The sequence below is a fragment of the Salvelinus alpinus genome, chromosome 31 (genome assembly GCF_045679555.1).
Source record: "Salvelinus alpinus chromosome 31, SLU_Salpinus.1, whole genome shotgun sequence".
Taxonomy (NCBI): domain Eukaryota; kingdom Metazoa; phylum Chordata; class Actinopteri; order Salmoniformes; family Salmonidae; genus Salvelinus; species Salvelinus alpinus.
This window is the reverse complement of record NC_092116.1, coordinates 23,938,995-23,960,409: the sequence shown is the minus strand read 5'-3', so window position 1 is coordinate 23,960,409 and position 21,415 is coordinate 23,938,995. Positions and strand designations below refer to the sequence as shown.

At 41.4% G+C, this 21,415-nt stretch overlaps 1 protein-coding gene across 2 annotated transcripts; it reads left to right on the top strand.

Annotated features, from left to right (window-relative positions):
• Positions 1–28: 28 nt before the first annotated feature.
• LOC139561799 (trafficking protein particle complex subunit 14-like) lies at positions 29–20,050 on the top strand. Of its 2 annotated transcripts, none has more exons than XM_071379083.1 (11): positions 29–2,077; positions 3,328–3,417; positions 3,511–3,640; positions 3,788–3,874; positions 7,789–7,909; positions 8,135–8,282; positions 12,183–12,244; positions 14,068–14,240; positions 14,582–14,718; positions 14,874–15,073; positions 15,587–20,050. In XM_071379083.1, the coding sequence occupies exons 1-11, from the start codon at positions 1,586–1,588 to the stop codon at positions 15,777–15,779; spliced, it is 1,833 nt and encodes a 610-aa protein (XP_071235184.1). In that variant the 5' UTR covers positions 29–1,585; the 3' UTR covers positions 15,780–20,050. The 2 variants fall into 2 exon arrangements, with proteins under 2 accessions (XP_071235184.1, XP_071235182.1); XM_071379081.1 differs by having other exon boundaries at positions 3,328–3,423.
• Positions 20,051–21,415: the final 1,365 nt, after the last annotated feature.

Genomic DNA, 21,415 nt, shown 5'->3' with positions numbered 1-21,415 from the left:
TTGAAGCAACGAAATGTCATTCCACCAAATAGTATTATAAATTGAATGGATATCATTATGATTTAATTAATTTGTATGGGAAAAACAAGGAAATAGTAACTAGGGTAAATTGAGGGAATATAAACTTTCTTTGATTGGCCTAACATTAACAAACAACCATAATGTACTGGTTTGATAGGCTTAACATTAACAAACAACCATAATGTACTGGTTTGATAGGCCTAACATGAACAAACAACCATAATGTACTGGTTTGATAGGCTTAACATGAACAAACAACCATAATGTACTGGTTTGATAGGCCTAACATTAACAAACAACCATAATGTACTGGTTTGATAGGCTTAACATTAACAAACAACCATAATATACTGGTTTGATAGGCCTAACATTAACAAACAACCATAGTGTACTGGTTTGATAGGCCTAACATTAACAAACAACCATAATGTACTGGTTTGATAGGCTTAACATTAACAAACAACCATAATGTACTGGTTTGATAGGCTTAACATGAACAAACAACCATAATGTACTGGTTTGATAGGCTTAACATGAACAAACAACCATAATGTACTGGTTTGATAGGCTTAACATGAACAAACAACCATAATGTACTGGTTTGATAGGCTTAACATGAACAAACAACCATAATGTACTGGTTTGATAGGCTTAACATGAACAAACAACCATAATGTACTGGTTTGATAGGCCTAACATTAACAAACAACCATAATGTACTGGTTTGATAGGCCTAACATTAACAAACAACCATAATGTACTGGTTTGATAGGCCTAACATTAACAAACAACCATAGTGTACTGGTTTGATAGGACTTTTATTCTCATTCAAATTGGGACTATTCTACCGTACTTCAGAGCATACTTTTTGCAGACATTGTAGGTTATACTTCAGAAAACTATATTTAACATGTCATTATCTCCCTGTGACTTGAAGATGTTTATACTTGGTTTGAAACCTCGATATACAGTATATCTGCATGCATTCATTCATTGGTTTTACAAAGCTTCTGCCTGTGATCCTTGTGTGGTTTTGAGTGGCTTATCTATTTAAGATTTAAATAGAAAGTGCAAATCTCTAGGCATTGCTGCAAATTGATCACATCAAGTTTACAATGGGTTTAACAGGATTTTCAGTCAATGTTTTCAACTGACAAAATCAAGTGTGGTTTATTTAATTGTGAGACATTTTTTTTTTAAATAATACTATAGTATTTAGTAGGCCTACCTGACTGGGGAGAGAAAGGCCTGCTATGTGGGCTTCTGTGAACTATATTTATTTATAGGCAGTTGATTACTCCTGCCTAGTTTAAATATTCAGTTTTTTTTGTCTGTGATCGACTGGTTGTACTGATGCAAAGTGAAGAGTCGGTTGCAGGTTCATCGACTGATGGCCACAATGAATTGGATTTTAAATGTTTATTATTGAGAATATATTTATAGAAAATAGGCCAGCTGTTGACGCTGGTCATAAACGGAGACTATAACTCCAAGAGGGGTGTGAATCGTATTAGCTTGTTTGCATGTGGCAATAACCGGGTAAATAAGCTAGCTAACGTTAGCAATGGTTCTAATGATGGAATCGCAATGCGAGTATTTTATGTATTTCCCTGCTGTTCCCATCACGGACCTTTCCGACCCGTCAAAATACCGAACTCTCCCCCGTCGCAGTCACCTCTATCTCGGCGAGACCGTGCAGTTCTTGTTGGTCCTGCGGTCCAGAGATGAAAGGTCAGGTTCGGGCGGGACAAAGGGAAACGGGGATAGTGACAGCGGTACCCGGGCTTGGAAGGAGCTGGTAGGGTCCCTCTCCGCTGTAGCAAGTGTCTGCCCCGGAGAGAGCCGACATCGCTCCCAACTTCACCCCCACGAGTTCCAGAGAAGCTACAGCGACGACGGTGCAGACGAGGACCCCGACGAGGTTGACTTTGCTGCGGGTACAGCCCATATAGGCAGAAGGGAGTCCAGGAACCGAGGCTTCAGAGAATGCAAGCCGCTTCTCATTCACAATAACACGGGGAGTGATGGACGGCAGTATCGGCGGGCACCGATGCAGGTAATATGAAATAATTAATAACATTCTGGTGATAAGTGGAAGGGAAAGAAGGGTCCGTAAGTGGACGAGAAACATGCCCAGTTTATTGTATTTTATAATAGGCTACGTGTACACCTCTTGTGTGAAATAGGAAGTGCTGACATTTCCTGAGCTGATAAGAGTGCAGCAGAATCACACATGTAAACCACGACCACAGTGAACCAGACCTTTTTCAACTTCCTGCATGCACTGACCCAACAAGCCAAAACACTGTCTCACTCTGACTATGATAACTTGTTATTGTGATCTGCTGTACATGTCGGCGCTATCTAGTAGTTACTGATGACATACAAGACGCCTCAAGCATGCGAGCCTCAGCACTGTTTCGATTTGTCCGAACTTGACATTGAGAGAGAAAGAGCAGGGCTTGTGGAGTATTTGCTCACCGTTGCCTGTTATGAAGCCGCACGGTGCCAGTGCAGACAGACAAAAACAACCCAGTCATATTTTCAGAGAAGTCACACCACCTCTCATAACACAGCAGCTCATAGCCAAACAAATGTACCTTGAGGTGTTGGCAACGCTGCAAGAATACACCCACTATGATAGTCAATGTGGGCAAAATAATGGGAATGGATTGTTGTATTTGTGGCACTCAACCACACTTTAATTTCCCATGTCTTTTGTGAAAGATCCCGTTTGTCCATCATACACTGCTGATGTGGGAGAGTGGATAACAGTAGTGACTCACATCCGTATCAAGAATCTATAGTCCAAATAAAGCCTCCTCCTTTCTTTTTGTGAGAGCCCATTGTTTACATAATCTCTCTCTGTGTGGCACACACACACACACACACACACACACACACACACACACACACACACACATATAATATAGTTTTTCTGTCTCGTCTTCTCTCTCCTAGTCACCCATGGACAATAGAAAACAATATAATATTTCTGTGTGTGTGTACTCGTGCCCTCCTCTCTCCTAGTCACCCATGGACAATAGAAAATGATATAATATTTCTGTGTGTGTGTACTCGTGCCCTCCTCTCTCCTAGTCACCCATGGACAATAGAAAATGATATAATATTTCTGTGTGTGTGTACTCATGCCCTCCTCTCTCCTAGTCACCCATGGACAATAGAAAATGATATAATATTTCTGTGTGTGTGTACTCGTGCCCTCCTCTCTCCTAGTCACCCATGGACAATAGAAAATGATATAATATTTCTGTGTGTGTGTACTCGTGCCCTCCTCTCTCCTAGTCACCCATGGACAAGCCAGTGGTACTGAACGATGAGGTCATCTTCCCTCTGACCGTCTCATTGGACAAACTCCACGTCAACACGCTCAAGGTCAAGGTGAGAGTGTGTTTATGTGTGGTAAGATCGCAGTGACTATTCATGTTCATAACCTCGCCATAACCTGTGCATTCCTGTCTATGTCAGATCGTAGTGACAGTGTGGAAGCAGGAGAAGGAGAAGGCAGAGATCAGGGAACATGGTTACCTCACCATCCTACAGCTGAGGAGTCCCACACACACCTTCAGACAGGACCTCAACACCTTCAAGGCACAGGGTACACACAAACACACACATGCCTTTGAAATTCAAAAAACTCAAAACATCATATTTGCATTCAATTAAATATTGTACAGAATAGTTTTTGAATGTATTTTTTATGACATATCTCTCTCTCTCCCCCTCCTTCCCCCTCTCTGTCCAGTCAGCACCACCCTGAGTGTTCTTCCTCCTCCGACTGTGAAATGTCAACAGATTACCGTCTCCGGGAAGCACCTGACCGTACTCAAAGGTAGGGAGCTGGGGAGGTTAAACTTTGTTACACTGAACGAGAAACACTCTGGACCCTAGTTACACTGAATGAGAAACACTCTGGACCCTAGTTACACTGAATGAGAAACACTCTGGACCCTAGTTACACTGAATGAGAAACACTCTGGACCACTCTGGACCAAAGTATGACATCAAGTACTTTATCCTCGCTGCCACAGTGTTATTACAGTGTTATGCAATAGCTCAGAAGTGTAATGGCTCATATGTGGTGTGTGTGTGTGTGTGTGTGTGTTTACACTATAGAGTAAGAGGACCCTCTGAAATGACCCTGTATTGTCTTAAAGGGATAGTGTGACAACTACAGCACCTTCAGAAAATATTCATGTCCTTTGACTTATTCCACATTTTGTCGTGTTATAGCTTGAATTAAAAATGGATTACATATATATATATTTTCACACCCATCTACACACAATAACCCATAATGACAAAGTGAGAGAAAAAAAATTTTAATACATTTTTGCAGATGTATTGAAAATAAATTACAGAAATATTTAATTTCCATATGTATTCACACCCCTGAGTCAATACTTTTAAAAGCACATTTGTCAGCGATAACAGGTGTGAGTCTTTTGGGGTAAGTCTCTAAAGAGCTTTCCACACCTCAAATTGCACATTATTTTTTTCATAATTCTTCAAGCTGTCAAATTGGTTGTTGATCATAGCTTGACAACCATTTTCATTGCCATATATTTTCAAGTAGATTTAAGTCAAAACTGTAACTCGGCCTCTCAGGAACATTCACTGTCTTCTTGGTAAGAAACTCCAGTGTAGATTTGGCCTTGTGTTTTAGGTTATTGTCCTGCTGAAAGGTGAATTCATCTCCCAGTGTCTGGTGGAAAGCACACTGAACCAGGGTTTCCTTTAGGATTTTACCTTTCTGTTTTTTTTTATTCTGAAAAACTCCCCAGTAGATGAACGATTACAAGCATAACCATAACATGATGCAACTACCACCATGCTTGAAAATATGGAGAGTGGTACTCAGTAATGTGTTTTACTGGATTTGCCCCAAACATTACACTTTGTATTCAGGACAAAAAGTGAATTGCTTTGCCACTTTATTTGCAGTATTACTTTAGTGCCTTGTTGCAAACAGGATGCATGTTTTGGAATATTTGTATTCTCTACAGGCTTCCTTCTTTTCACTCAATTAGGTTAGAATTGTGGAGTAACTACAATGTTGTTGATCCATCCTCAGTTTTCTCCTATTAGAGCCATTAAACTCCGTAACTGTTTTAAAGTCACCATTGGCCTCGTGCTGAAATCCCTGAGCGGTTTCCTTCTCCTCTGGCAACTAAGTTAGGAAGGATGCCTGTATCTTTGTAGTGACTAGGTGTATTGATATACCATCCAATGTGTAATTAATAATTTCACTATGCTCAAAGGGATATTCAATGTCTGCTTTTGATTTTTTTTTTTTCCATCTACCAATGGGTGACCTTCTTTGCGAGGTATTGGAAAACCTCCCTGGTCTGTTTTGAAATTCACTGCTCAACCGAGTGAACTTACAGATAATTGTATGTGTGGGTACAGAGATGAGGTAGTCATTCAACATTCATGTTAAACACTATTATTGCACACAGAGTGAGTCCATGCAATTTATTATGTGACTTGTTAAGCACATATTTACTCCTGAACTTATTTAGGCTTGCGTTAACAAAGGGGTTGAATACTTATTGACTTAAGACATTTCAGCTTTTCATGTTTAATTAATTTGTACACATTTTGAGAAACATCATTTCACTTTGACATCATCGGGTATTGTGTGTAGGCCAGTGACAAAAAAATCTACATTTTAATAAATTTTAAATTCAGTCTGTAACACAACAACATGTGGAAAAGTCAAGGGGGTGTGAGTACTTTCTGAAGGCAGTGTAAGCCCTTTTTTTACTTACCCAGACACAGATGAACTCATGGATACCATTTTTATGTTTCTACATACATACACAAACCCCACTTACAGCATCCACATCCCATTAAAGGAATAGCGCGACATTTTGGCAGCCGAGTGCAGTTTCTCGGTGTGCAGTTTCTCTGTGTGCAGTTTGAAGGAAGTTGAAGGTCGTATGCTAGCAGTTCCTATAGACTTCCAGTCATTGCACTAACTGTAGTTAGCAATGGCCCCAGAAACTACCTTCAACTTCCTTCAAACTGCACACAGAGAAACTGCTCTCGGGTGCCAAAATGTTGCGCTATTCCTTTAACTTCTCTGGGATATGTGGGACGCTAATATCCCTCTTGGCCAAAAGCCAGTAAAAATGCAGAGCTCCAAAATCACACATGAAAGACACCAAATTAAAGCTACACTTGCTGTGAATCCAGCCAACATGTCTGATTTCAAAAAGGATTTACGGCGAAAACACACCAAACAATTATGTTAGGTCAGTACATAGCCACAGAAAAACACAGTCATTTTTCCAGCCAAAGAGAGGAGTAACAAAAAGCAGAAATAGAGATAAAATGAATCACTAACTTTTGATGATCTTCATCAGATGACACTCATAGGACTTCATGTTACACAATACATGTATGTTTTGTTCGGTAAAGTTCATATTTATATCCAAAAATCTGAGTTTAGGCGGGACGCTACTGTCTCACTTGGTCAAAAGCCAGAGAAAATGCAGAGCGCCATATTCAAATAAATTACTATAAAAATCTAACTTTCATTAAATCACACATGAAAGATACCAAATTAAAGCTACAATGGTTGTGAATCCAGCCAACATGTCAGAATTCAAATAGGCTTTTCGGCGAAAGCAAACGATGCTATTATCTGAGGATAGCACCACAGTAAACAAAGAGAGAAGCATATTTCAACCCTGCAGGCGCGATACAAAACGCAGAAATAAAAATATAATTCATGCCTTACCTTTGACGAGCTTCTGTTGTTGGCACTCCAATATGTCCCATAAACATCACAAATGGTCCTTTTGTTCGATTAATTCAGTTGATATATATCCAAAATGTCCATTTATTTGGCGCGTTTGACTTAGAAAAACACCGGTTCCAATTTGTGAAACGTGACTACAAAATTATCTCAAAATATACCTATAAACTTTGCCAAAACATTTCAAACTACTTTTGTAATACAACTTCAGGTATTTTTTAACGTAAATAATCGATCAAATTGAAGACGGGATGATCTGTGTTCAACACAGGATTAAAACAAACTGTAGCTAGCCTTCTGGTCATGCGCCTCTAACAAACAGTACACAACAAGTGACCCTGATTCAAAATGGCCGTACTTCTTCATTACACAAAGGAAAAACTCTCAACCAATTTCTAAAGACTGTTGACATCCAGTAGAAGCGGTAGGAACTGCAAGAAGGTCAATTAGAAATCTGTATTCCCAATGAAAATCCATTGAAAAGAGAGTGACCTCAACAACAACAAAAAATCTGAATGGTTTGTCCTCTGGGTTTCACCTGCTAAATAAGTTCCGTTATACTCACAGACATGATTCAAACAGTTTTAGAAACTGTGTTTTCTATCCAAATCTACTAACAATATGCATATTTTATCTTCTGGGGATGAGTAGCTGGCAGTTGAATTTGGGTATGCTTTTCATCCAAACGTGAAAATGCTGCCCCCTATCCTAGAGAAGTTAATGGAATGTGGGGTTTGTGTATGTGTATAAATATTGTCCGATGGAAGTGACTCCATTGTTTTAGGAGACAATACTACCATGACTTTTAGGAGACAATACTACATCACTTAAACATCTCCTTCTCTCTGTTTTCCTGTTCCTGTCTCTTTTTTAATATCTCCCACCTCTCTCACGCTCCCCGCTCCACCTCTCTATCCCCCCTCCACCTCCCACTCTCTCACCCTTTTCCACCCCCCCTCCACCTCTCTCCCCCCTCTCCCCAGTATTAAACTCCAGTTCCCAGGAGGAGGTGTGTGTTAGGAACGTGAGGGTTCTTCCTAACTTCAACGCGTCCTACCTCCCCATGATGCCTGATGGCTCTGTACTCCTAGTGGACAATGTCTGGTAATTACAGTCCTAACCTTAACCATTAGGATTCAATGCAAAACTGGCCTTAGGTCAGTGTCTGGTAAACAAGTGTTTGAAAGATGTAATGTCTGTCTAAATATTGTCTGTTTTTTTTAAACTGCTGTAAAAAAAAAAAGGAAAAAAGACCTTGATCAGAATGTTAAAAGTTCCACTTTTTGTAACCATTTTGTAACCACAACATTCTATACTACCTGTCTGCAGCCACCAATCAGCGGAGGTTACCATGGCATCATTCCACAGAATGAACAGTAGCTCCTCCCACCTTCCCAGCATGCTCTCTGCCCTGGAGGAGCAGAACTTCCTGTTTCAGCTGCAGCTCAGAGACCAGCCAGAGGAAGAGTCCAGCGAGGTGAGAGTGGGGGAGATTCTCAATTGGGCAAAAGTCTATCCTCTCCTCAACTCCTTCCCTGAAACCGATAAGTGGGTAATAGTCATGGAGAGTGTCAATTTGTTAGTAGGAGAACGGAGGATTGTGCTCACCTCCATGATAACCTACTTCGGCAGAGGATGCACAGGTGTATCCTCATGGAGGCTAGTGCAGAAGTGTTTAAACATTGACCACTCCCCCCTTTGAATCAGCTGTTGTTTTTTGGAATGAGAAAAGCAAGCACACATTTAAAATCTATATGCTACTTATCCTTTTATCTAGAAAATGTTAATGTGCGAGTGCAGATGTCTCATTTCATACGAGCGCATTTGTTTCTCCGTTTCCTCTCCTCGGCTCCTCTCCTCGGTTACCTTCAACCTTTTTCAAAAGCAGGCAGGGAGAGATTCTCTCACGGAGAGAAAGGAGAATGTAATACCAAATGAAATAGTCCCAGTTTGTAACATAAAGAGGAGTGAAGGGAGTATCTGTGTCAGTGAGATACATTCCAGACTATAATATCATACTTAACCCGAATGTACACTACACGATTTTGGCCCGGATTTAGTTTTTGAGATTGGAGACAAAATTCCCATGTCATTGCCTACTCGGGACACGCAGCCATCACTGACGCTTGTTTAATGTGAGCGGGTCAGAGACACAATCTGAGGACTACCGAGCTCGTCTTTGAGCAGTCCCAGACGTCCCAAATATTTTCAAACATGTTTGATTTTATCTGCATAAAATCTGCAATGCTCGTGTAGTGTGAAACAACAAGTTTTGAAAACGGTGACAAGCAATAGCCAATGAGAGCTCGCCAGAGAAGAAAACAGGGAGATGATGAGTGTTTCGCTTCACCCAGGATGTGTAGACTAGAGCAGGAGCGATGACTACAACTAGTATGTGTTTGTACTTGCCTTTAACCAAAGCCAAAGTGTCAAATCGCTATAGCTCTGAAGTTCACAACCAATGTTATTCAATTCAATATGTTGGCTTGATACAGTTGAAGTCGTAAGTTTACATACACTTAGGTTGGAGTCATTAAAACTTGTTTTTCAACCACTCCATAAATTTCTTGTTAACAAACTATAGTTTTGGCAAGTTGGTTAGGACATCTACTTTGTGCATGACACAAGTACATTTTCCAACAATTGTTTACAGACAGATTATTTCACTTATAATTCACGGTATCACAATTCCAGTGGGTCAGAAGTTTACATACACTAAATTGACTGTGCCTTTAAACAGCTTGGGAAAATCCAGAAAGTAATGTCATGGCTTTAGAAGCTTCTGATAGGCTACTTGACATCATTTGAGTCAGTTGGAGGTGTACCTGTGGATGTATTTCAAGGCCTACCTTCAAACTCAGTGCCTCTTTGCTTGACATCATGGGAAAGTCAAAAGAAATCAGCCATGACCTCAGAAAAAAGTGTAGACCTCCACAAGTCTGGTTCATCCTTGGGAGCAAGTTCCAAACACCTGAAGGTACCACGTTCATCTGTACAAACAATAGTATGCAAGTATAAACACCATGGGACCACGCAGCCGTCATACCGCTCAGGAAGGAGATGCATTCTGTCTCCTAGAGATGAACGTACTTTGGTGCGAATGGTGCAAAACAATCCCAGAACAACAGCAAAGGACCTTGTGAAGATGCTGGAGGAAACAGGTACAAAAGTATCTATATCCACAGTAAAACGAGTCCTATATCAACAGGAACAAAGCCTCCTTCACTCACGCCGCCAAACTTACCCTAGTAAAACTGACTATCCTACCGATCCTCGACTTCGGCGATGTCATCTACAAAATAGCTTCCAATACTCTACTCAGCAAACTGGATGCAATTTATCACAGTGCCATTCGTTTTGTTACTAAAGCACCTTATACGACCCACCACTGCGACCTGTATGCCCTAGTCGGCTGGCCCTCGCTACATGTTCGTCGTCAGACCCACTGGCTCCAGGTCATCTACAAGGCTATGCTAGGTAAAGTGCCGCCTTATCTCAGTTCACTGGTCACGATGGCTACACCCACCCGCAGCACGCGCTCCAGCAGGTGTATCTCACTGATCATCCCTAAAGCCAAAACCTCATTTGGACGCCTTTCCTTCCAGTTCTCTGCTGCCTGCGACTGGAACGAATTGCAAAAATCTCTGAAGTTGGAGACTTATCTCCCTCAACAACTTTAAAAATCTGCTATCCGAGCAGCTAACCGATCGCTGCAGCTGTACATAGTCCATCTGTAAACTACCCACCCAATTTACCTACCTCACCCCCCATACTGCTTTTATTTATTTACTTTTCTGCTCTTTTGCACACCAGTATCTCTTCTTGCACATGATCATCTGATGATTTATCACTCCAGTGTTAATCTGCTAAATTGTAATTATTCGATTTATTGCCTACCTCATGCCTTTTGCACACATTGTATATAGATTCTCTTTTTTTCTACCATGTTATTGACTTGTTTATTGTTTACTCCATGTGTAACTCTGTGTTGTCTGTTCACACTGCTATGCTTTATCTTGGCCAGGTCGCAGTTGCAAATGAGAACTTGTTCTCAACTAGCCTACCTGGTTAAATAAAGGTGAAATAAAAAAAATAAAAATAAAATTCTAAAATGGATTAAATAAATAAAATCCTCATCAATCTACACACAATACCCTATAGTGACAAAACAAAAACAGGTTTTTAGAAAATGTTTGCAAATGTATAAAAAATACAAAACAGAAATACCTTATTTACATATGTATTCAGACCCTTTGCTATGAGACTCGAAATTGAGCTCCGATGCATCCTGTTTCCATTGATCATCCTTGAGATCTTTCTACAACTTGACTGGAGTCCACCTGTGGTAAATTCAACTAATTGGACATGATTTGGAAAGGCATACACCTGTCTATATGAGGTCCCACAGTTGACAGTGCATGTCAGAGCAAAAAACCAAGCAATGAGGTCAAAGGAATTGTCCGTAGAGATCTGAGACAGGATTATGTTGAGGCACAGATCTGGGGAAGGCTACCAAAACATTTCTGCAGCATTGAAGGTCCCCAAGAACACAGTGGCCTCCATCATTCTTAAATGTAACAAGTTTGGAACCACCAAGACTCTTCCTAGAGCTGGCTGCCTGGCCAAACTGAGCAATCGGGGGAGAAGGGCTTTGGTCAGGGAGGTGACCAAGAACCCGATGGTCACTCTGACAGAGCTCCAAAGTTCCTCTGTGGAGTTGGGAGAACTTTCCTGAAGGACAACCATCTTTGCAGCACTCTACCAGTCAGCCCTTTATGGTAGAGTGGCCAGATGGAAGCCACTCCTCAGTAAAAGGCACATGACAGCTCACTTGGAGCAAAGTACTGAGTAAAGGGTCTGAATACTTATGTAAATGTAATATTTCAGTTGCTTCGTCGTTATGGGGTATTAGATTGATGAGGGAGAAAAACAATTGAGGCTGTAAAATAAAAACATTTGGAAAAAGTCAAGGGGTCTGAATACTTACAGATTGTATTGTATGGCAAGCGTTAATGTCTGACTGAAAATATTTGAGGCTGCTTTGAGCCACAGCTCGTTGTAGCTACGTTAAATCTAATCACATCGTTGTTTTGGCGAGACAGCGTGGTATCGACAATCCTTACGACCAAGTGAAGAATCTTGTAGTGTGTGACCCCCATCTGTGCCACATTGTTTAGTGTGCGCACCACTATGTTGGCAAGACCATCGCTCAGCAAATTATTATATATATTTTTTCTGTGTGTAGTGTACAACCGGCTTTAGTGTGAGATCATTTCAACTGTTTTAGATTAAACATATGCATGAAAGATCTGCCAATAATGTCCTTATGTCTACAGCATGAGATCATTTGAGGAATGTGTTTTTCTTTCTGCTTTAGGGTCTGGAGGTTCCATTGGTGGCTGTGCTGCAATGGTCTACCTCTAAGCTTCCATTTACCAGGTAGGTTTACTTTTTAAATGTTTCTATTTTACCCTCTTTTTTCTCCACAATTACGATCTTGTCTCATCGCTGCAACTCCCCAACGGGCTCGGGAGGCGAAGGTTGAGTCATGCGTCCTCTGAAATATGACCCGCCCAACCGTGCTTCTTAAAACCAGGCCGCTTAACCTGGAAGCCAGCCGCACCAATGTGTCAGAGGAAACACTGTTCAACTGACGACCGGGGTCAGCTTGCAAGCGCCCGGCACGCCATAAGGAGTCGCTAGAGAGTGCGATGAGCAAAGTAAAGCCCCCCCGCCAGACCCTCCCCTAACCCGGATGACGCTGGGCCAATTGTGCACCGCCCTATGGAACTCCCGATCACGGCCGGTTGTGATACTGCCCGGGATCGAACCCGGGTCTGTAGTGACTCCTCTAGCACTGCGATGTAGTGCCTTAGACTGCTGCGCCACTCAGGAGGCCCAGGGGCCGGATTCACAAAACCTTCTTAAGAAGCGATTTCCTCTTAACTGCCATTTTTTCCTTAACTATAGACTCGAGAAGAAAGTTAAGCAAAGCTGCTATTCCTCAATAAAGTTATTGGAAATGTTCTTGTGCTATTTCTTATGTTTCTCCTTTAGCAAAAAGATTCTTGAAAATGAAGTTCTTGGAAATGTTCTTAATTCCAAGATGGCTAAACCCTTGTCTTAAACTCAGGCCAGTGAGAGAAAAAGCTCATGAAAGCAATTGACCATGTTTAATTCACACAAACTTCACCTGAAAGTTTCAGTATGGACATATTTTAGAACAGTAATCTCGGTAAGAAAATACATGATTGCCATTGCTTGCTAGAGTTAAATCTTGGTTTCATCAGACCAGAGAATCTTGTTTCTCATGGTCTGAGAGTGCTTTAGGTACCTTTTGGCAAACTCCAAGTGAGCTGTCATGTGCCTTTTACTGATTGGGTTTGCTACAGAGATGGTTGTTCTTCTGGAAGGTTCTCCCATCTCCACAGAGGAACTCTGGAGCTCTGTCAGAGTGACCATCGGGTTCTTAATCACCTCCCTGACCAAAGCCCTTCTCCTCCGATTGCTCAGTTTGGCCGGGCAGCCAGCTCTAGGAAGAGTCTTGGTGGTTCCAAACTTCTTCCATTTAAGAATGATGGAGGCCACTGTGTTCTTGGGGACCTTCAATGCTGCAGAAATGTTTTGGTAGCCTTCCCCAGATCTGTGCCTCGACACAATCATGTCTCGGAGCTCTACTTACAATTCCTTCGACCTCATGGCTTGGTTTTTGCTCTGACATGCACTGTCAACTGTGGGACCTCATATAGACAGGTGTGTGTCTTTCCAAATCAATTGAATTTATCACAGGTGGACGCCAATCAAGTTGTAGAAACATCTCAAGGATGATCAATAGAAACAGGATGCACCTGAGCTCAATTTCGAGTCTCATAGCAAAGGGTCTGAATACTTAAGTAAATAAGGTATTTTTTTCAATTTATTTTTTATAAATTTGCAAAAATCTCAAAAAAACTGTTTTTGCTTTGTCATTATGGGGTATTGTGTATAGATTGATGAGAAAAAAAAGTATTTGAATCCATTTTAGAATAAGGCTGTAACGTAACTAAATGTGGGAAGGGGTCCCAATACTTTTCCCGAATGCACTGTAACTACCCTATTATAACTACAAGCATAACTACAAGCCTTCCCTTCACAAGATACATGTACACCCAGTATTTGTTGGAACTACCCCATAATAACTACTCTCCATTAACTCTATTATCTGTCCAAATATACCTACCCCATTATTACCTGATTTGACCGTTTTCACTTCCTTTCCCCAGGTACATTTCGACCCACTACCAGCTACCCAGCGTGAGACTGGACCGCCCCCGTTTGGTGATGACAGCTTCCTGTCAGAGTGCCGTGAGGCCGCAGGAGCACTTCCGGGTCAAATACACCCTCCTCAACAACCTGCAGGACTTCCTGGCTGTACGCCTGGTCTGGACACCTGAAGGTGAGAAGAGATAATCATTATGGAGGGGGGAAAAGAGTGATAGAGAGAGATTGGAAGAGGGATGGAAAGAGACAGAGGGAAGATGGAAGAGAGCGAAAAAATAATGGAGAGGTTGTTACAGGGGAGGGAGGGAGAGAGGGAGGGAGGGAGAGAGGGAGGGAGGGAGAGAGAGGTGTAGTGGTAGATGATGGGTGAATCCTGTCTAACATCCAGTCATGATTTGTAACAAAGCCCCTAACTAACTGACTACATACCAGAGGAACAGAATGACTTTAGGTTATATTATTTTGCTCTCTCCTTGGTTAAACTAAGCACCATCCTCTCTCCCTTCCTCCCCCCAGGTCGTGGTCGGCAGGAGGACCCGTCAGCGAGTTCTGTGGTGTGTCACTCCCCCCTCAACAACTTGGGACAGTGTCGAAAAGGATCCACCCTCTCCTTCACAGTTGCCTTCCAGATTCTCAAGGCAGGACTGTTTGAGGTACCAACACACATACACACACACTCGCTCTCTCGCTCTCTCTCTGTCTGTCTGTCTGTCTGTCTGTCTGTCTGTCTGTCTGTCTGTCTGTCTGTCTGTCTGTCTGTCGTTTCTCAGACCAAACATTACTCACTCACCCTCCTCTTCCTCTCCAGTTAAGCCAGCACATGAAGCTGAAGCTCCAGTTCACAGCGTCCTGTTCCAACCCCCCTGCTGAGGCCAGAGCCATGTCTCTGTCTCTGTCCCGTAACAACTCTCCCTCCAGCCCTGCAGTTAGAGACCTGCTGGACAGACAGAGTCTGGGACGGTCACAGAGCTTCTCTCACCAACAACCCTCACGGTCACATCTTATGAGGTAGGAGACACAGATGCGTATATACAGTCGCTAGTGAAAGTCTTGCTGCCTTAAAATGTCATCTAAAAAGGAATACATTCAATTTTTTCCCTACCGATCTACACAACCTACTCCACATTTTCAAAAAATAATTAACAGTTATAGAACATTTTCCAAATTAATAAAACGAATAATGAATAAAGAAATGAATAAAACAAAGGTGTTTTGATTGCGTAGGTATATAGTTCTCATTCACTTTGAGAATGTACAGTAGGTTGTATAGATCGGGGAGGAAAAACATCAAATGTATATTCCCTTTTTAGATTTAACTTGAAGGCAGAACACACACGTAGACACACACACATTAGCATTCAGTCAAACACGCACACACCCAACCATACTGTAATCCCCAAGTTCTGGCAGTGCCTCCCTGACCGCTCTGACTCTTTGAACTCTCTCCTAATCATCCCCATCTTGTGTGTGTGCCTGTGTGTCTGTTGCGTCTGTCTGTATCTGTCCGTGTGTGTGTTCCAGGACGGGCAGTGTTATGGAGCGCCGGGCCATCACTCCCCCGGTGGGATCTCCAGTGGGTCGACCCCTCTACCTTCCCCCCGAACGCCCCGTCCTCTCACTGGATAAGATCGCCAAGAGAGAGTGTAAGGTATTGGTACTGGAACTTGGAAGAGACTGGGAGAGCGAGGGAGGGAGGGTTGGAGGAATGAGGTAGAGAGGTAGAGAGGAAATAAGAGATGTAATGGGAGATTTAGAGGAAGAGTGGGGGGAGAACATTTTTCATTGAGCATTTCATCCAACCTGAAACAAAATGCAAAAACTGGTTCACACAAAAATACAGACCACAGTCACCACACTGAATGACTTACTCTACATGACCCACATCATTTCAAGACACCGGAGAAGTTACTTTCAACACAATTCTTTTTATTTTTTTACTATTATTTCAACATTCTGTTTTATTCCTTGTTTTATGTCTTGGTGTGTAATTAAATATGTAAATAACTGTTTTAGACAAAAAAACATCGGGTGGCGAGCTAGATCTGCAGTAATATTTGGGCTGCCATTTAACGTGAAATTCACAGGGTTTGGTTAATTAATAGACTTAATACATTGTCTAACTAACACTATTAAGTGTTCTCTAACACTGTTCTGCATGCGACATGTTTGATGTAAAACTTTGGATGTTAAAGCTAGAGTCCTTGAGTCAAGCAATAACAAGCAGCCACCCCGCCTCTGTTTTTGTAAAAATCTTTGGGATAGGCCTGGAGTGATGTAACCACTGTCATAGACAGAGCTATGGATGCAAAGACTGACCTTCCATGATATCAAAATTATTATTTTAGCCATGTTTTGAAGGACTGACCATCCATGATTTCAAAATTATTATTTTAGCCATGTTTTGAAGGACTGACCATCCATGATTTCAAAATTATTATTTTAGCCATGTTTTGAAGGACTGACCATCCATGATTTCAAAATTATTATTTTAGCCATGTTTTGAAGGACTGACCATCCATGATATCAACATGATAATTTAGTCATGTTTTGAAGGAATGACCATCCATGATTTCAACATGATAATTTAGTCATGTTTTGAGGCTGTACAGTGTTTGTTTACATTGTTTTTACTCCAATGTTTGTAAACAAACTTATATTTTTGGTTCTGATGGGGTACGACTGTTGCTCTTGAGGCATTTATAATATTCTTCAAGAATCAATGGGTATATATAATTCCTAAGTAAAAAATAAATAAAAAATGATGTAGCAACTAAGGATTCTAGCTTTAACAAAAGCACCAGGATGACCTAGAGAAAGGCCTGAGTTCGGTTTCATTGTGGAAAAAATGTAGTTTCACTCTTGTTACAATGTGTTGTAGTTTAGTGACTAAGGGTGTTACGTTCCCCAGTTTCTGTGTTGTGGGAGGCGTGCGTAACAAAGGGCCACAGTCTCTACACTGAATTTAAAACATTTAATATTTTGTCTTTGCACTGGCTATCAGAGATTTTGTGTATTTGTCTGATTTTTATTATTTTATTTTGTCAGCATTTGCTGCTGCTTAAAAATCTACAATTTTCTCATCTCCTTAGTACACTACATATTAGTACACACTCCATGATAGGGAATAATCCTGCATCCTTTCCAATCATTTGTCTTTCCTTTGCGTCCCTATACAACCTACAGTCTAATGGATTTAACAATGGGGAACCTCTCTCCAATCCAATACTTTCACATCCAAGCCGGGAAATTGTGCAAGTGCACATTTTGGGAGAAGGGTGGAGAATTGGGACATAGCCTGCCACTGTGGTTCACAGCTGTTTAAGCTTTGACTGGTTGAGCCTGTTGATCGTTGTAGTCATTCAGACTTGACCTTATTATTAGGGATTTAGTCCCCTTGGCTAATCCAGAATAGTGCATTATTTAAAGTCAGTCCCTGTAGCTGTTTTCAACTGTTTCCATTTGTGTTAGTAACAGAGAATGATCGTGGTGTGTGTGTGTTGTATGCTTCAGAATGAGCCTAAAACACTGGATCTATATTTGTCTTTTCATTTTATTTTCTGGTTCATAAACCAATGGGAATGGCCAAGAGGTATCTATCCCTGATGTAAAAGACAATGTGATATTCGGTGGGGACATTTCAAACAATCTGACAAAATGTGACTGTCTACTGAGTGGTATGCCTCATTTTCCCTGGACACAAACTACTTTCTTGTGTATCCTTTGTTCATTTCTATATCTTGTCAAGAAGGACACAAGGGACTTGAGTAGAGGATATAGTTTGCTATTATCGTGTTTATTTTTTGTTTAATTTCTGATGAAAAAAACTCTGCATTGTTGGAAAAGGACCCGTAAGTAAGCATTTCACTGTTAGTCTCCACCTTTTTGATTCCGAAGCATGTGACATTTTTTGTTGTTGTTGATTCCAGGCTTTGTTTAATGTTTAGTGGTAGATCATTGGTAAAGAATAGAGAACAGTAAAGGACCAAGACAGCTGCCTTGCAGAATACCACTTTTCCATTAAAGAAGACCCTCTGTGTTATATTGGATAGATACAGTGCATTCGGACTATTCAGGCCCTTTTACTTTTTCCACATTTTGTTAGGTTACAGCCTTATTCTGAAATGGATTACATTGTTTTTCCCCCACATCAATCTACACACAATACCCCATAATGACGAAGCAAAAACAGGTTTTTAGAAAAACCTATTCAGACCCTTTACTCGGTACTTTGTTGAAGCGCCTTTGGCAACAATTACAGCCTCGTGTCTCTGCAGATCCTCTGAAACTCTGTCAGGTTGGATGGGGAGTGTCGCTGCAGAGCTATTTTCAGGTCTCTCCAGACATGTTCGATCGAGTTCAAGCACGGGCTCTTGCTGGACCACTCAAGGACATTCAGAGACTTTTCCCGATGTTGTCTTGGCTGTGTGCTTAGTGTTGTTGTCCTGTTGGAAGGTGGACCTTCGCCCCAGTCTGAAGTCCTGAGCCATCTGGAGCAGATTTTCATCAAGGATCTCTCCATACTTTGCTCCGTTCATCTTTCCCTCGATCCTGACTAGTCTCCCAGTACCTGCCGCTGAAAAACATCCCCACATCATGATGCTGCCACCACCATGTTTCACCGTCGGGATGGTGCCAGGTTTCCTTCAGACGTGAAGGTTGGCATTCAGGTCAAAGAGTTCAATCTTGGTTTCATCAGACCAGAGAATCTTGTTTCTCATGGTGAGAATCATTTAGGTGCCTTTTGGCAAACTCCAAGCGGGCTGCCATGTACCTTTTACTGAGGAGTGGCTTCCATCTGGCCACTCTACCATAAAGGCCTGATTGGTGGATTGCTACAGAGATGGTTGTCCTTCTGGAAGGTTCTCCCATCTCCACAGAGGAACTCTAGAGCTCTGTCAGAGTGACCATTGGGTTCTTTATCACGTCCCTGACCAAGGCCCTTCTCCCCGATTGCTCAGTTTGGCCAGGCGGACAGCTCTAGGAAGAGTCTTGGCGGTTCCAAACTTCATCCATTTAAGAATGAGTGAGGCCACTGTCTTCTTGGGAACCTTCAATGCTGCAGAAATGTTTTGGTACCCTTCCCCAGATCTGTGCCTCAACATAATCCTGTCTCTGATCTCTACGGACAATTCCTTCGACCTCATGGCTTGGTTTTTGCTCTGACATGTACTGTCAACTGTGGGACCTTTTATATAGACAGGTGTGTGTACCTTTCCAAATCGTGTCCAATCAATTGAATTTACCACAGGTGGACTCCAAGTTGAAGAAACATCTCAAAGATGATCAATGGAAACAAAATGCACCTGAGCTCAATTTTGAGTCTCATAGCAAAGGGTCTGAATAATTATGTAAATAAGGTATTTCTGTTTTTTATTTTGAATACATTTGCAAAATAATCTAAAAACCTGTTTTTACTTTGTCATTATGGGGGTATTATGTGTAGATTGATGAGGATTGTTTTTTTTGAAAAAGGCTGTAAGGTAACAAAATGGGGGAAAGGTCAAGGGGTCTGAATACTTTCCGAATGCACTGTAGCTGTCAACCCATAGTAGAGTAGAGGATGTCGGCTTTGCTGTTATCTTGTTTATCAGGATTTATTTTGTTTGTTTGAAAAACAGCCCCATTCCAACTGCATTTCCATTGTTCTCTTTATCAGAGAGAAAGTTTGGTCATAACATTTCCATTCCTTTCCTTTTGTGATTTGAAATTAATTTATTATTTCCACTCAGACCAAAGTAACTCATAATTGCATTGTGTATGTATATTTTGGACTTATTTTTAACAGGAATTTGTTTTTAAGCACTTTATTTACATTTGAATTGTATTGTTCATGGTTCCTCGGACACACAAACACAAGGAATGCCTTGAATGCAAACGTCTGTTGGCAAAAAGTGTTTTGAATTTGCAACAAACATGTTGGAAAAAAGTGTTTTTGGTCACTCCTAGTTTGTTGCACTGACTGAATAAAGACAATTGGAAAGATTGGGCAGTTTGTATACATGCCTTTTGTGTGTGTGTGTGTGTGTGTGTGTGTGTGTGTGTGTGTGTGTGTGTGTGTGTGTGTGTGTGTGTGTGTGTGTGTGTGTGTGTGTGTGTGTGTGTGTGTGTGTGTGTGTGTGTGTGTGTGTGTGTGTGTGTGTGTGTGTGTGTGTGTATGTGTATATATATATATATATATATATATATATATATAACAAGACCATGTTATGCTTGCAGCCAGTGGGGATTTTAGCATGTAACTCTTGGTGGGGCAAACAAAAACATGTGGGATGCATGCCAGCAATGCCACTACACAACACTAAGCAATACATTAATTGCACTATAACGGTGACCACAAACTGTTAGGGCCTACATAAAGCTGTCCCACCAGCAGAGTCCCAACAGCAGTCCCAACACCTTACCACAACTACACCTGGCTATCAGCGGAGCCTTGTCTGGCAGCGAAAGTTTCTTCAGCCTCATTTACTGCCTTTAAAAAAAAAAAACGTAGCTGTTATGGCTGACTTGCTTAAACAAATGTGGTTTCTACTGACAATTGAGATGTACAAACTAAACCATAAGGGGACGACAAGCGGATAAGCGGTAATCCGTAATTTCGATTAAGAGGCTAGGACGGACGTAGTCAATATAACTATTTGTTCGGCACTTTTGAATTGTAGATTGACAGAATTCAGAACATGGGCCGTTCTTACAGTATTCTCCCTGTATACCAAGTCAGAACCGTGGGATAAATAAAGTTGGCATATAAGCAGACAATGAAAGCTCTTACAATATTCAATGACTCCATTTCTTTAAAACCGGTTATAGGCTACATGTGCACCACCAAGTCAGAACCGTAGGTGAAATTAAGAGGGGAAAATAGACCAAATTATTAGGGTGAATCACATGGGCTACTAATAGCTTACTACACAACATACACTTAGTATTACTTTCTTAGTTACAGTATACATATTTCCCTGGCAGCAGCACCTTCCCTGCAGCAGCATACAAAACATTTTTGGACTCACCTTGTGCTGTGCTCACTTGAACAGGAAGGTGGCGCGGCGGTCCTTCGTGGGCAAATTTTGTCATTAAACTTTGTCATCAAATGGTCGAATCATGATCACGACAGTGATCTTCAGGTCGTAGCTCTAGAAAGTGGCCCGAGTTCCCGATTCACAATTCCGAGTTGGATGACCGTTCAAAACTTATTTTCCCAGTCGGAGCTAGTATTTTCCCAGTTGTCTTGAACTCACTGAAGTCAAGTTTTCACAGTTCTGAGTTAACAGTTGTTTTGAGCGCGGCACAAATCATGCTTCATTGACAGCATGGCCAATGTTGAATGTTTAACATTTTAAGCTTGGAAAAGAG